At 51.3% G+C, this 13,706-nt stretch overlaps 4 protein-coding genes across 4 annotated transcripts; 3 read left to right on the top strand and 1 right to left on the bottom strand.

Moving 5' to 3' along the window:
- Positions 1 to 327: 327 nt before the first annotated feature.
- Positions 328 to 4,842, top strand: AtWU_11160 (phospholipid-translocating P-type ATPase domain-containing protein; the record flags this gene model as incomplete). Its single annotated transcript, XM_035506262.1, has 3 exons — positions 328 to 3,612; positions 3,694 to 3,923; positions 3,984 to 4,842. 3 exons carry the CDS (start codon positions 328 to 330, stop codon positions 4,840 to 4,842), a joined length of 4,374 nt encoding a protein of 1,457 aa, XP_035362155.1.
- Positions 4,843 to 5,503: 661 nt separating this feature from the next.
- On the bottom strand, positions 5,504 to 7,725 carry AtWU_11159 (trichothecene efflux pump; the record flags this gene model as incomplete). Its single annotated transcript, XM_035506261.1, has 9 exons — positions 5,504 to 6,043; positions 6,101 to 6,265; positions 6,331 to 6,397; positions 6,452 to 6,566; positions 6,633 to 6,725; positions 6,787 to 7,288; positions 7,357 to 7,409; positions 7,490 to 7,523; positions 7,576 to 7,725. The coding sequence occupies 9 exons, from the start codon at positions 7,723 to 7,725 to the stop codon at positions 5,504 to 5,506; spliced, it is 1,719 nt and encodes a 572-aa protein (XP_035362154.1).
- A 647-nt stretch (positions 7,726 to 8,372) lies between these two features.
- On the top strand, positions 8,373 to 9,790 carry AtWU_11158 (uncharacterized protein; the record flags this gene model as incomplete). Its single annotated transcript, XM_035506260.1, has 6 exons — positions 8,373 to 8,567; positions 8,633 to 8,669; positions 8,732 to 8,802; positions 8,866 to 9,245; positions 9,306 to 9,367; positions 9,435 to 9,790. 6 exons carry the CDS (start codon positions 8,373 to 8,375, stop codon positions 9,788 to 9,790), a joined length of 1,101 nt encoding a protein of 366 aa, XP_035362153.1.
- A 1,881-nt stretch (positions 9,791 to 11,671) lies between these two features.
- Positions 11,672 to 13,089, top strand: AtWU_11157 (SDR family oxidoreductase; the record flags this gene model as incomplete). The annotated part of the gene is made up of 4 exons (XM_035506259.1): positions 11,672 to 11,969; positions 12,049 to 12,176; positions 12,256 to 12,438; positions 12,508 to 13,089. The coding sequence occupies 4 exons, from the start codon at positions 11,672 to 11,674 to the stop codon at positions 13,087 to 13,089; spliced, it is 1,191 nt and encodes a 396-aa protein (XP_035362152.1).
- Between the last annotated feature and the right edge of the window lie 617 nt (positions 13,090 to 13,706).

Raw genomic sequence — 13,706 nt, 5'->3', positions numbered from 1 at the left:
GCCAGCTCCGCTACACTTGGTTTTCTGCTACTCTCGCCGAACCCTCCGATCGTTGCGATCTCGCGAACGACATTTGCCCCCCGCCTGTCCTCCCCGCCGTTCGTCAGGTTCGAAGAAGCGACCGGGTCTGGAGCAGACTATCGCGACGAATTTCTGCTCCCTGTCTTAAATCCGCTATCCTTCGGCATCCGGTCAATTAGCTGCGCGGCTGCGATTGCTGCTCCCCGAAGGCCTGCGTGGCCGCCTCACGCAGGGTCCCTCCGTCCTAACCGATCCGATGATTGCCGCTCGCCGCTGAACATAGTCCGGGAATTTAACCCATTGTAAATGGATCCCATACAAGGGAAAGGGGACGAGGAACTGAGTCGGGCCTCCGACGAGGTTCCTCCGATTCCCGACCAGGAAGCCAAATCCACCAAGCGCGCACGATGGGCGACAAAACGCATGACCGCCGCCAGCGGTCTTCGGAAGAGAGTCTCCATCCTGGAACGGGGCAACCGTCGTAATACGCGGAACAACATAACTGATGCAGCAACCGCAGGGCCAGAAAGCAATGAAACAGAAACAGCTTCGTCGCGGAAAGTCTACTTTAACCTTCCCATCCCGGACAGCGAGCGGGACGAGGAAGGCAATCTGAAGAACGTTTATCCCCGCAACAAGATTCGCACTTCTATCTACACGCCATTGACGTTCATCCCGAAGAACTTGTGGTTGCAGTTCCACAACATCGCTAATCTTTACTTCTTATTCGTCATCATTCTGCAGTGTTTCTCCATCTTCGGAGATGCCGACCCGGGCCTGAGTGCTGTTCCCCTGATAATTATCGTCGTGGTCACTTCGATCAAAGATGCTATCGAGGACTGGAGGCGAACGGTATCCGATAACGAACTCAACAATTCCCCGGTTTACCGTCTGACCGATTGGCACAATGTCAATGTCACCCTTGACAATGTGTCCGCCTGGCGGAAGTTCAAAAAGGCCTGTACTCGGACCACCGTATTCACTTACCGTGCCATGAAAAAGCTCGTGCGCCGCAAGTCCGTCGACAAAGACGTGGCGGGAGATGTTGAGATGGCGGATGCCCGGCCATCCGTGGAACCCACCTCGCCGATTGAGTTGAGGGCCGTGTCCCTCGATGCCCGTGCTTCTGGAGATTGGCCGGATCATGCAGATCATTCCGGCAGAAATGCGGCCTCGGACCGCGTCAAGGGCAACATCCTCAATCCGACCAAGACTGCTTCCGGGCAGGCTCGCTTTAAGCGTCAACATTGGAAGGATGTCAACGTCGGTGACTTTGTGCGGCTATACAACGGTGACCAGATTCCCGCGGACATGGTGATTCTCTCAACCTCTGACCCAGACGGTGCCTGCTATGTGGAAACCAAAAACCTGGACGGGGAGACCAATTTGAAGGTTCGCCATGCCCTTAACTGTGGTCGCGCAGTACGGAATGCTCGCGATTGTGAAAGAGCGGAATTCGTTATAGAAAGCCCTCCCCCGCATGCGAATCTCTATTCTTTCAGCGGTGCCATTTACTATAACCAACAAGACGACCCCGAGGCGCCGCCCCAGGAACGGGTAGAGCCCATCACCATAAACAATATTCTCCTCCGTGGCTGCAGCCTTCAGAACACAGAGTGGGCGTTGGGTGTGGCCTTGTTCACCGGTTCGGAATCAAAGATCATGCTGAATCAGGGTATCACTCCGACTAAGCGACCACAAATGGCACGTAACATGAACTGGAACGTTCTTTACAACTTTGCGATCCTCTTTATCATGTGCTTGATATCCGGTTTTATCAACGGTTTTGCCTGGGGACTGGATGACGCGTCCTTAACTTTCTTTGAATACGGCTCTTATGGTGGATCCCCCGCCGTGGAGGGTGTCGTTGCCTTCTGGGTGGGTGTGGTTCTCTTTCAGAACTTGGTTCCCATTGCCTTGTACATCTCACTGGAAATCGTGCGCTGGATCCAAGCGCTCTTTATATTCTTTGACCAGCACATGTATTACGAGCGGCTTCAGATGTCTTGCGTCCCAAAGGCCTGGAACATATCAGATGACATCGGGCAGATCGAGTATATCTTCTCGGATAAAACAGGTACTTTGACGCAAAACGTCATGGAGTTCAAGAAATGTACGGTCAACGGCGTCGCATACGGTGAGGCCTATACTGAGGCCCAATTGGGAATGCAGAGACGACAAGGGTTGTTGAATGTGGAGGAGGAAGCTGCCAAGGCTCGCCAACGTATCAGCGACGGTCGCGTGGAAATGCTGCAGCGACTGCGTCAACTGCACGACAACCCATATCTCAAGGACGAAAATCTGACCTTTGTCTCGCCTCAGTACGCAGCGGACCTAGGGGGTGCGTCCGGTGATGCCCAGAAGCAGGCTGTCGAGAGTTTCATGGCCGCGCTGGCTTTGTGCCACACAGTGGTTACGGAACGGATTCCGGGTGACCCCCCGCAAATTGAGTTCAAAGCCCAGTCTCCCGATGAGGCTGCCTTGGTGGCTACTGCTCGAGACTGTGGGTTCACAGCGATGGGTCGCTCGGGAGATAGGCTCCTTGTTAACATCATGGGCGAAGAACGCAGTTATAGGATTCTGAACATCTTGGAGTTCAACTCGACGCGTAAGAGAATGAGTGTCATCGTTCAGATGCCGGACGGAACCATCCGTCTGTTGTGTAAGGGCGCTGACACGGTCATTTACTCTCGCTTGGCTCCTGGTCAACAACGGCAGTTGAGGGATGTCACCTCACAGCATCTTGAGACCTTCGCTCAAGAAGGTCTCCGTGTGCTCTGCGTGGCAGAACGTATTCTCGACGAGGAATTCTACCGCGAGTGGAGTCTTAAGCACGACGTGGCAGCAGCAGCCATTGTGGATCGTGAAGAGAAACTGGATGAGGTCGCAGGTATCATTGAACAGGATCTGATGCTCCTGGGTGGCACGGCAATTGAAGATCGGCTGCAGGATGGTGTGCCCGATACCATCTCTTTGTTGGCTGACGCCGGTATCAAGCTCTGGGTCTTGACAGGTGATAAGGTCGAAACGGCCATCAATATCGGTTACTCCTGCAACCTTCTGAACAACGACATGGATATCATGGTATTGAGTGCTCCGGATTCTGATATGGCTGCCAAGGAGCTGGACAGCAAACTCGAACAGTTCGGAATTACTGGCTCGGACGAGGAATTAGCCGCGGCACGCCAGGACCACTCGCCACCCCCATCGACCCATGCCCTTGTCCTCGATGGGGACTGTCTTCGTTTGATGCTGGACGATGCCCTGAGGCAGAAATTCCTGTTGCTTTGCCGGCGCTGCAAGTCCGTCCTTTGTTGCCGTGTCAGTCCCGCCCAAAAAGCGGCGGTTGTTGATATGGTCAAGACTGGTTTGAACATCATGGCTTTGTCGATTGGAGATGGCGCCAACGATGTCGCCATGATCCAAAAAGCGGATGTTGGTGTAGGTATTGCAGGAGAGGAAGGTCGTCAGGCAGTCATGTGTGCCGATTACGCCATTGGTCAGTTCCGGTTCTTACAGCGTCTCATTCTCGTTCATGGACGATGGTCGTATCGGCGGCTGGGTGAGACAACGGCCAATTTCTTCTACAAGGTAAGCAACCCTTCCGGTTCCCGTTGGAGCGAACGGCGGTTCCTAGCTTGGCTAAGAGCTCTGACGCTAACTTTGATCTAGAATTTGGTGTGGACGTTCGCGTTATTCTGGTATTCGATTTATGACAACTTCGATGGCTCCTACCTCTTCGAATACACGTATATTACCCTGGTGAACGTTGCCTTCACCTCCCTACCCGTCATTTTCATGGGAATCTTCGATCAGGATGTCGATGATAGGGTGTCTCTGGCCGTACCGCAACTCTACATGCGGGGTATTGAGCGTAAGGAGTGGACGCAGTTGAAGTTCTGGTGAGTCTGGCTGCTATGTCCCAAGTCTGCGGTCTCGAAACCAAGCTAACGGTTGATCAGGATCTACATGTTCGACGGATTTTACCAATCTATCATCTGTTTCTTCATGCCGTACAGGCTGTACTCGGTGGCCAATTTCCAAACAGAAAACGGACTCAGCATCGATGACCGGTATCGCGTGGGTGTGCTAGTCGCCACCTGTGCTGTGGTTGCTAGCAACACCTACGTGATGATGAACATGTACCGATGGGATTGGCTCTCCAGCTTGATTAATGCGATCAGTTCACTGTTGATCTTCTTCTGGACTGGTGTTTATTCATCCTTTGAGTCATCATTGACATTCTATGGCGCCGCTCGCCAGGTTTATGGTGCCCTGTCATTTTGGGTGGTCCTCCTTCTGACCGTGGTAATGTGTCTTATCCCACGATTCGTCATCAAGTGTATCCAGAAGGTCTACTTCCCCCTGGATGTCGACATTGTCCGTGAACAAGTCATCCTGGGCCAATTCGATCATCTGAAGAAGTACGAAGCCTACGTGCCACCCGGTGTCACCAAGCTGGCAGCTTCATCGGACAGTGAAGCCTCGACCATTCCCTCGGACGGAGGCCATACTCCTCAGCCCCATGTCACGCGCGACTACCCCGTGCCTAATGGAGTTGACCGCACGGCGGACTCGACACCTGTTGCACCGTTAGTCGATGCCCAAGGTGCGCCAACCAACCTGGGCAGCCAAGTGACCAGCGCCAACGCGAGCAGCGTGGCCTTTGGACTCCAGCGCCGCGAGTCTTCCGAGAGCACCAGTCGAGACCAATCAGCTTTCTCGAGCCAACTTCTAGCCGTTGATTCCACTAGCATGGAACCTCAAATGCCTCACAGTCCACTTAAAAGCCGAAGCGACCCCTCGACATACCCTGTATAGATAAGAGTCCGAGGCCCCCTCCCCTGCTTCTTCTCTTCACCCCCGAAAACTGTCGATATACATACACACCACTCCCGACTCGTTGCGATTTGACCAAAAGCTATTCAGCAACTTTCTCATCATCTACTTTCGATTTTTGATGCCTTCTGTGAAGTTATCTGTCACCTTTGTGTGATTCTTTCTTACTTCCTTTTCTTTTTTGATTTACCCTGGAGTTGGTCGGTTTTCCTTCGAATTTCTTCATTCCATTGGTATTCCCCAACTTCACGGTGCATTTTCATTTTCAGTTTATCCCTTATCTTGTTTCCACGTCTCGCCCTGCCGATTATAACACCTACCTACCTACCCCTTCGAGCTCGGCCAAATCTGGCTTGCCTATTCGGCATCCGTGCTGGCGTGCTTCGTCTCTGTTCAACCACATAATGTCTGAATTTCTTTACGATCGTGAACAGCTTATTTCCTTTCCCTTGTTTATACCGACCTCGGATATATACACACAACGCAGTGTTGTAATATAGACAGCCATCTATTAGTGAATTACATGATTTTTCAGCATACGATTAGCCCCCTCTATAGTCAACCAGTGATCAAAGAAATTATTATTCAAGCTCGTGAATATGACCCAAATATATCATGCCAAATATAGTACCCACATACACATCTAAACCTCACCTCCATCTTTCAACTTCTCCTCACTCCCTCCCTTCCCATCCCCATCCACACCCCTCAACTTCGCCGCCACATCCTTTGTAAACCTCGCATCCACCCCCTCGGCAAAACACGCCGCAATCACAGACAATCCACCAAACGCAATACTCGCCAAAAACACGGTGCGAAACGACTGCGAATACGCGGTCTTCACCGCCTCTGTGACCTTCCCCAGAATACTCGCCGTCATGCCGGGGACAGCGTCATACGCGGCCGTCGTCCCCGCCGACACCGCCTCAAGCAGATCCGTCAGTGACGATGAAGGCAGGCCAGCATTCACCGCGGTGGCAGATACATCGCGCGGCAAGTCCACCGCGATGCGGTTGTCCAGGATGGCGACGTAGATGGCGGTGGCGATGGTGCCGGCGACTTGCTTTGCGGAACCGAGGAAGCCGCTTGCAAGGCCGATGTCTTGGGGTGAGCAGTACAATGGGCACATGATTATAGTGATCAGTTCGAGGTAGCCGACCCAGAAGCCGCCGATGGCGGTGAACTATTTCATCTATCTTAGTAACATTGTGAGGAGGGGACGACATGAGGATAAGCGTACTGCGATACCGTATGCCTGGCGGTATTGGTTAATGGATGCCAAGGCGCCCGAGAATGCGGTGATCATTAGAGTGGTTATGATCAGTTGGTATTTTGTGTATCCCACGGGTTTCATTAGGATGCCGGCAGCGACTTCGCCGACAATGACGCCGGTGCCAGTGGAGATCTGTGTGTGGGATGCGGTTAGAGGGGAGGTGGTGGTCTTGGGGGTGATAGGGGAGGGTCACTCACTGAGAGCCAGCCAGTTTTGATGGTATCGGTGGTGTAGAGGGCAGTGATGGCTGTTGGCCAGAGGAGACTGTAATGGTTTGTCATTAGATTGACATCAAGGCGATTGGGGATATAAGCATACCTCATGGAGAAGTAGACCATGTTTCCTACTAGGGCCGAGCACACCGCACCGGCGTATCCACGGTTTCGGAGTAAGGACATGGGGAGGAGGGGCTGCTGCAAGGGAACGAAGATTTCTGTTGATTGGGAAGGGAGTGAGTCAGTCTACTAAGTAGTCTGCGGTACATGGCTGGCTCACGTACCATATAAAGCAAAAGCAAGCAAGCAGACGAATCCGATGACCAGAACAGCAACGACATGGGCTGAGTGCCAAGCATACGATGTGCCACCCCATGCTGATAGAAAATCGGGTTAGCATTTTGCAAGAACCAAGTAAGAGCTGAAATGGAGACTCACAAAGGCCAAGCAGGACTAGGATCAATCCGCCGGCGTACAGGAGAAAGCCAATGTAGTCGAATTTCTTGAGACCATCGACGCGGCTCTCATTTCCGCGCTTGGCATCCCAGCCAGGAGGGAAGTAGAACAAAACTAGCAGAATGATAGACAGACCACAGGTGATGATGTTCAGGTAGTAGGTCCAGCGCCAGGAGCGGGCGGTGTTGGCGATGAACAGATCTGCGATCAGAGAACCGAACGCAGAGAATGGCAGCGTTGTGACGAAGATGCCGGCGTTGACAACCGGACGAGCACGGTTGGGGACCAGCTCAGCGATCACGAAGCTGAAAGTTAGTTGCACTGCAGCAGCCAGACCGCAGAGGACACTGCCCCCGATGACAGTGGGAACGGTTTTAGCTGTTGCACAGACTATGGCGCCGATGAGGCCGAGGAGTTGCCCTCCAATCAGGATGTATCGGCGACCAAAGAGGTCTCCTAAGCGACCAACTAGTAGGAGGCCAACCTAAAGTGTGCTTAGCAAGTCTTTATACTTGGATGGAGCATATTTTAACAAAAGGAAGATGCTCATACTCCGGAGATTAGTGTGAAAACGGTCGAGATCAAGCTGTAACTGGGGTCCGGCCCTGCAAGTAACAAAACAGCAGTCAGCAACTGTTGGCTGATAATTCCAGGTAGTCCAGCTTTAGAGGGGGGATCAACTTACCTAGGTCAGCATTAATAGCGCTCAAGCTGTTTACCTATTTGATAGTCAGCGACAGGCTTGCTGTAGTAATAAATGGAGAGACTGACTGGTAAGACATAGCCCAGGTAGAGACTGATGGCCATCAAACACACGGCAATGAGAGAGCCGACAAAGTTCTTACTGCAGTAGTATCCGGCCGGCAGTTCATCTAAGTCGACAGGGGTGGCCGTTAGCTCACCGACATTTTTTTGGTCCATTATCCTGCCTTAGAAAAATCACTGGCGGAAGCGGACCTGCGAAAAAGAATGAGGAAAGGAAGGAGACAGGGGGATAGAATTAAAAGAAAAGCCGGTTAAAACGTGGGAAGAGAAATTGCGGATAAAGCAGCAGACGCCAGCGCAGAATTGAAGCCATGACGAATCGGAATGGGAACGACTGGCCTGGACCCAGTCGAGGGCATCAAACCATCTGAAAAAGTCCGATTCGAGAGGGGTGAAATTAGGGCACTTTGTGATCCCTGCCTAGTGCGTTCGTGGAGTCCGACGGTGTCACGGCGCCATATTAGTTGGATAACTAGCATTTCCGTCCTTGGGAGCGGGTGGAGCACGTAAATTGTTCTTTACCATATGGCCAGGACCAGCATTGCTCAGATCGTCTCCAGAGGATTAATGTCCATGAATTGTGGTCTCTCCTCATTTAGCCAACCGAAACCTCGAGACGGGTCGCTCGGCGAAATCCCATACCAGCATCCTGAATCCTGCATCCTGCACCTAGCACTAATAATGTATCTGAAGACATAACGTTTCGAAATGCCCCCGCAAATGTAGGCTCTCTGGAATCTGAACCGGACTGCGACTTCCCTCGTCCTTCTTTCGTTCTCGCCGAGCCACCTAGACACCCTTCCATGGAAGTCGTATGGAAGGAGGCGTCGTCGACTGACCCTCCAGTCGACTTGAAGGCATCTCGAGTGTCGTCAATTATTGCCTGCAACACCGTTCTTCTCGTAATTGCGACCGCTGGGCTTTCAGTCCGTCTGTTCGTCCGACTTCGCTACCTCTCAGGGATAAACTTTGATGATGTTTTATGTGTGGCCAGCTGGGTACGCTTCCTGGCCCTGCTGAATTCGCTCATGCTCTCCCAGTTACTGACACTTGATTGCTCAAGATCTTCACTTTCGTCCTGTGCTTTGTGTGTATCTGGAGTAAGCCGCCATGAATCAAATTCATACACCAATGAATAGAGTTGACAGGTCTCCTCCGACAGTGACCCGATATGGCTACGGAAAACACATTGCGACGATACATAGCTCGGAGAAGCTGGAAATGTTTCTAAAGGTTAAAAATACACTAAAGAAACGAGACTGTTCATGTGCTGATTGAATTCTCATTGAATTACAGCTCGACTTTGTCAGCATGATTGCGTATCTTCTCGCCCTCGGCACCGTCAAGGTCTCATTCTGCCTCCTTTACCTGCAGATCTTCCCTGGAAAGGCGTTTCGAATTGCTTGCTGGAGTCTCATGGGCCTCCTTGTCGCTGAAACAATCGAGGAAACATTCGTCGTGATTTTCCAATGCTCACCGATACACAAAGCATGGGATGCTAGCGGCAACGTCAAAGGCCAATGTTTATCTCTGACGGCCTTCTACTACATCTCCTTCGGGATCCGCTTGGCTACTGATCTAGCGCTCTTCGCTCTCCCTCTTCCGAAAGTGATGCAATTGAATATGACATTAGGCAAACGAGCCGGGCTGGTGATGATGTTTGGATTGGGTGTGCTGTATGCTGGTTCCCCTTAGCTGGAAACCACCTAGGGGTTACGAATAACCGCGATTTATAGGGTCTCCGTGACGAGTATAATTCGAGCGACGTACATAAGCAATTTTTCTGAGGACCACACCTGTGTGTTGCCCCTCCCGTTGGACCCTTGCGTGTGCTGCGGCTAATGACCCATTTGCTACATGAACAGGGACACTTGTCAATACTCTCAATTGGTCTAGTGTCGAAGTGGCTGTGGCCATCTTCATCGCCTGCATCCCTTCTTTTAAATCGCTCATTAGCTTCCGCTTTCCTGCTTTACAACGGCTACTCGGGCTTTCCAGCAAGGGCGACTCGACCGGTCGGTCGAAGATGTATGGGACATCGACGCGTCGGACCAATAATGGGCGATCCATTATTGGACACCAGAGTATCAAACTGAATACTATGACGGGGCAGAGCCGGGCCGATGTTGAAGCTAGTCGCAATGGCTCAGAGGAGCGGATTATCGGGGCTCATGAAGGCATTCAAGTCACCACGGATGTGAGTGTAAATGAAAGTGATTGATATGTGGTATAGTTCGATTATTTCTCTACAGATTTCTTATATTATCTATAATGTCTATAAAATTGTGATCTCAAACTATCGGGTTCGTCATTACCTGCAATGGACGGAACAATGTTGTGTGTGCGGACCAATTACTAAGTTAGCACACGCACTCATCGATCAACGTAACTAGCTCTAATGGCACCATGCGTGACCGCGACCAAGGGTTAATGTCGAGAAGCCATTGAATCTTAGCGCTGAGGTCGTCTTTAGGGCATGTGATGTGGGCCCATTCGGAAAGGTTTCCCCGAGAAGGAAAAAACCATCAACCATGCGAGTCGAACCCGCGGACGACTTCCGGGGAAGGTGACCCTGGTGGAAAATATAATGTAATCCCTGGTGGGAGAGCAAAGAGATATTTGGTTCATACGATGGGCTGGCTGCCAGTAAGCTCTATGAAATCGGATTAAGATATCATTCAAGTAGGGTTTTCTCGAGCCCTCTCAATGATAAGTTTGAAGCTCGTGAATCGACGGATTGTCTTTCCACTGATCCGCGGGGCAAGCAATTTCAAGCTTAATATCGAAATGGCCCACTTAGCGTGGTGCTTTTAGCTTCCACGACCTCCGAGTCCAATAGAAACGCCCAGGATCAAGCATCCTTTACTTGCTGAGGCAACGAGCATGCTGTCGGTTTTCTACCGGTGTCGCATATGCGTTGGCCAAAGTGACTAGTTGGCTAGCCCAAGCACCGCTGAGGCCACGAACAGGCTTCCCTAGACCTGCTGTGTCTTGGTAAAGCGCCCCAGGGCGCTGTTTGCCCCTGTAGGTGTTGTTGCATGGACATCGGAGATAATCTGCTCAAGAATGAGGGGGTGTTTTACCCGATGAATAGAAATAAGAAATCTGTCTTCCGCCAGCCACCCCCTTCCCCAACAATGATCAGAAAGGATAAACAATCGAATCCTTCGCTTCCCTCAACTATATCCAAACCAAGTATGGTGGCCCTAGAGCGGGCTTGTCTCGGCTGACCATAAATCCCCGAGAAATCGCAGGAGCCAGCCGTGGGATGCCAAGCCACGAGGGCAGGGGAAGCCAAGTTGATTAAAGCTATTTAGTAACTGACTACAAGCGTCTTGGCTCGTAGTCTATCTATCAAACCATTTTCTCTCACAAAGGCTGAAGCTGTATATTTGAATCGCACGCCTTCTCTCCGGTTTTGCCTTTTCCGGTAGTACCTGGTAAGACCTCATGTTCCTTGTATCAGATGTCATCTGTGCTTATCCTTATTCCGCGCGCCAGACAAAATTATCGACCCACCAAACCCGCAGTTTCTCTGTTCACTCAAGGGATCATTTATGCTGGACGTGTCCGCTTCTGTAAGCCAGTTTATAACCAATCAGAAACCCCATGTTCGCATCCGAGGGCCGTAGTGCAGTCGACGACATAGTAAGCGAAAAGATCCCTGCTAACGCGATCCGTCTCATTCTGACGCCACCAATGACCTAATAAGTCAGTGTCACTCTATTGGGCCTTTACTACGCCGCGGCGTATCTCCCCGGAGCGTTTAGCGTGGCGGATTCTGGCCGACATGCGGTATCGCGGCGCCACGAGTCCGTTGTTTGTCCCCACCATGATGGATTGATGCCAGTCCGCGGTTTCCCATAGGCATAATAGAGGTAAGCTAAGAAGCAATTAACCGATTGGCCTGGACAGCAGTCCGAGGTGTACAGCGTTCTGCACTGGGCCAGGGTATCTGGGTAAATTGGGAGCCATCATGGCATCCCCTGGAATCAGACCAGACCCTTTAGTCCTTGATCCATGGAGCCGTGTGCTGTCTCCCTGATGAGTCCTTCCCGAGACACAATTTAGGCCCCAGGTTACTCCTCTCGCTGGACTCATCATGCAGCAGTCCCAACCCTCCCAAGGACACCATGCTATCGTGTTCGGCTGTTCAGGCATCAACGGCTGGGCCCTAGTCAACCAGCTACTTACCGACTACCCAGCCCCAGGTACATTCAGCAGGGTAACAGCGGTTGCGAACCGTGCATTCACAGCCGGGGACGCCCAGTGGCCAACAGATGATCGTCTCCAGATTGTCTCCGGCGTGGACCTCCTGGCGGGCGATGATGCAGCGCTGAAGAAGACCCTGGCGGAGAAGATCTCATCTGTTGATACGATCAGCCACGTGTACTATGCAGGTATGTAGGCGCCTTCCTCATTGCATGCATATATATTATGTTAGTGCGTCTAATCGTGTGGGTTTCGATATCTGTGCAGCATATCGTGCCAGCGATGTCCCCGCCGAAGAATGTCGACTGAATAAGGAGATGCTTCGAGCTGCTGTACAGACGTTGGAGACTCTCTCTCCAAGATTGTCTTTTGTTACTCTTATTACTGGAACAAAGGTATGTCACCTGCATTTCTATATTAGAGACACATGAGTTTCAGGTGCATGAAGCTAACAACAACCATCATATCCAACAGGCATACGGCGTCTACCTCCTCGACAAATTCCCCTTCCGAAACCAAATACCCCTGAAGGAAGACCTCCCCCGCGTGCCAGCCGAATACGCCAAAGACCTCTTCTACTACCACGAAGTCGACCTTCTGCATGAACTCTGCATCGGAAAGACCTGGTCATGGTGTGAAGTCCGTCCGGACGTGATAGTACGTCGCCACCCCCTTCCACCACTTCCCCTGCCCCCCCCAACACGCTAACCGAAAACCCATGAAAAGGTCGGCCTCGCCCCCTTCGGCAATGCAAACTGCATGGCTCAAACAATGGGCATCTACCTCTCCCTCTACCGCGCCCTCGAAGGCCCCAACGCCCGCGTTCCCTTCCCCGGCAACAGCACAACCTGGACCCTCCAATCAACCGACTCCAACCAAGACATAATCGCGCGGTTCTGCATCCACGCTTCCCTCCAACCGCGCGAGAAGGTCCATACCAGAGCATTCAATATCGCGGACAGCGCACGCCCCGTCGCATGGTCCGAGCGATGGCCAATCCTGGCATCGTATTTCGGGTTGGAAGGTGTGGGGCCCGAGGAGGGTTCCCTGCACCCGACGGAGTACATGGACCTGAACTGGGAGAAACTGAGACAATTGTGTAGTGAGAAGGAAGGGGTGAAAGAGGAGGTGATTTATCGCAGTATGCATAATACGGGTGCCAGAATGGGGAGTCTGAGATTGATGGATTTCGATCGCCCGTTTGATTTAGGGAGGGCGAGGGAGATTGGATTTGATGAGGAGATGGATACGAGAACGTCGTGGTTTGGGGCATTTGAGAGGGTGAGGGGGATGGGGATAATGTTGTAGATAGACATTTTCCATTTCCATTCTGGTCTGGTAGTGTCATATAAGTGTAAAGAGACTCTAGATAATGCTGACGATGGTGGTGGTGTGATCAATTAGGTCACTGGCTATTATACAGAACATGGAATATAATAGTTCATGATGAATGTATCAGCCAATCATAGATCGATTGATTAATGAAGTGTATGATTCAAATCTAGTCAAGCTTTCAATGGTGCCAGATGTTTAGTATACAGGCTTCCGAAGACAACTATGATCTTTTCTTCAGCATAACTCACACCACTCACTGACAGCCATGTAAAACGAACGATTCTGTTTCCAACACCACAGCCTGATGTCTATATAAATACTACCAGCAGGCAAGTCTGAATCTATGTAAGAGACTTTTGGCAATCCGTAGACATTTTTTATCTTACTCAGTAGTAGCATAGTGGCAGCCTGACATAAATAGTAAGAACTTAAACTTCTTGAATACCCCATCATCTCGCTAATCCTCTTTCTAGTATTACTATCATTGAGACTACTGGTCTATATCCAGTCACTCCTCCTCTAATGTAGTCTAAGATATATATCGCGGAGGCCGAGATTTGAGCCAACTTTAGTACTCGATTTTAGTCATG

The sequence above is a fragment of the Aspergillus tubingensis genome (assembly GCF_013340325.1).
Source record: "Aspergillus tubingensis WU-2223L DNA, scaffold_15, whole genome shotgun sequence".
Taxonomy (NCBI): Eukaryota; Fungi; Ascomycota; class Eurotiomycetes; order Eurotiales; family Aspergillaceae; genus Aspergillus; species Aspergillus tubingensis.
This window is presented reverse-complemented; position numbering and strand designations above follow the sequence as displayed.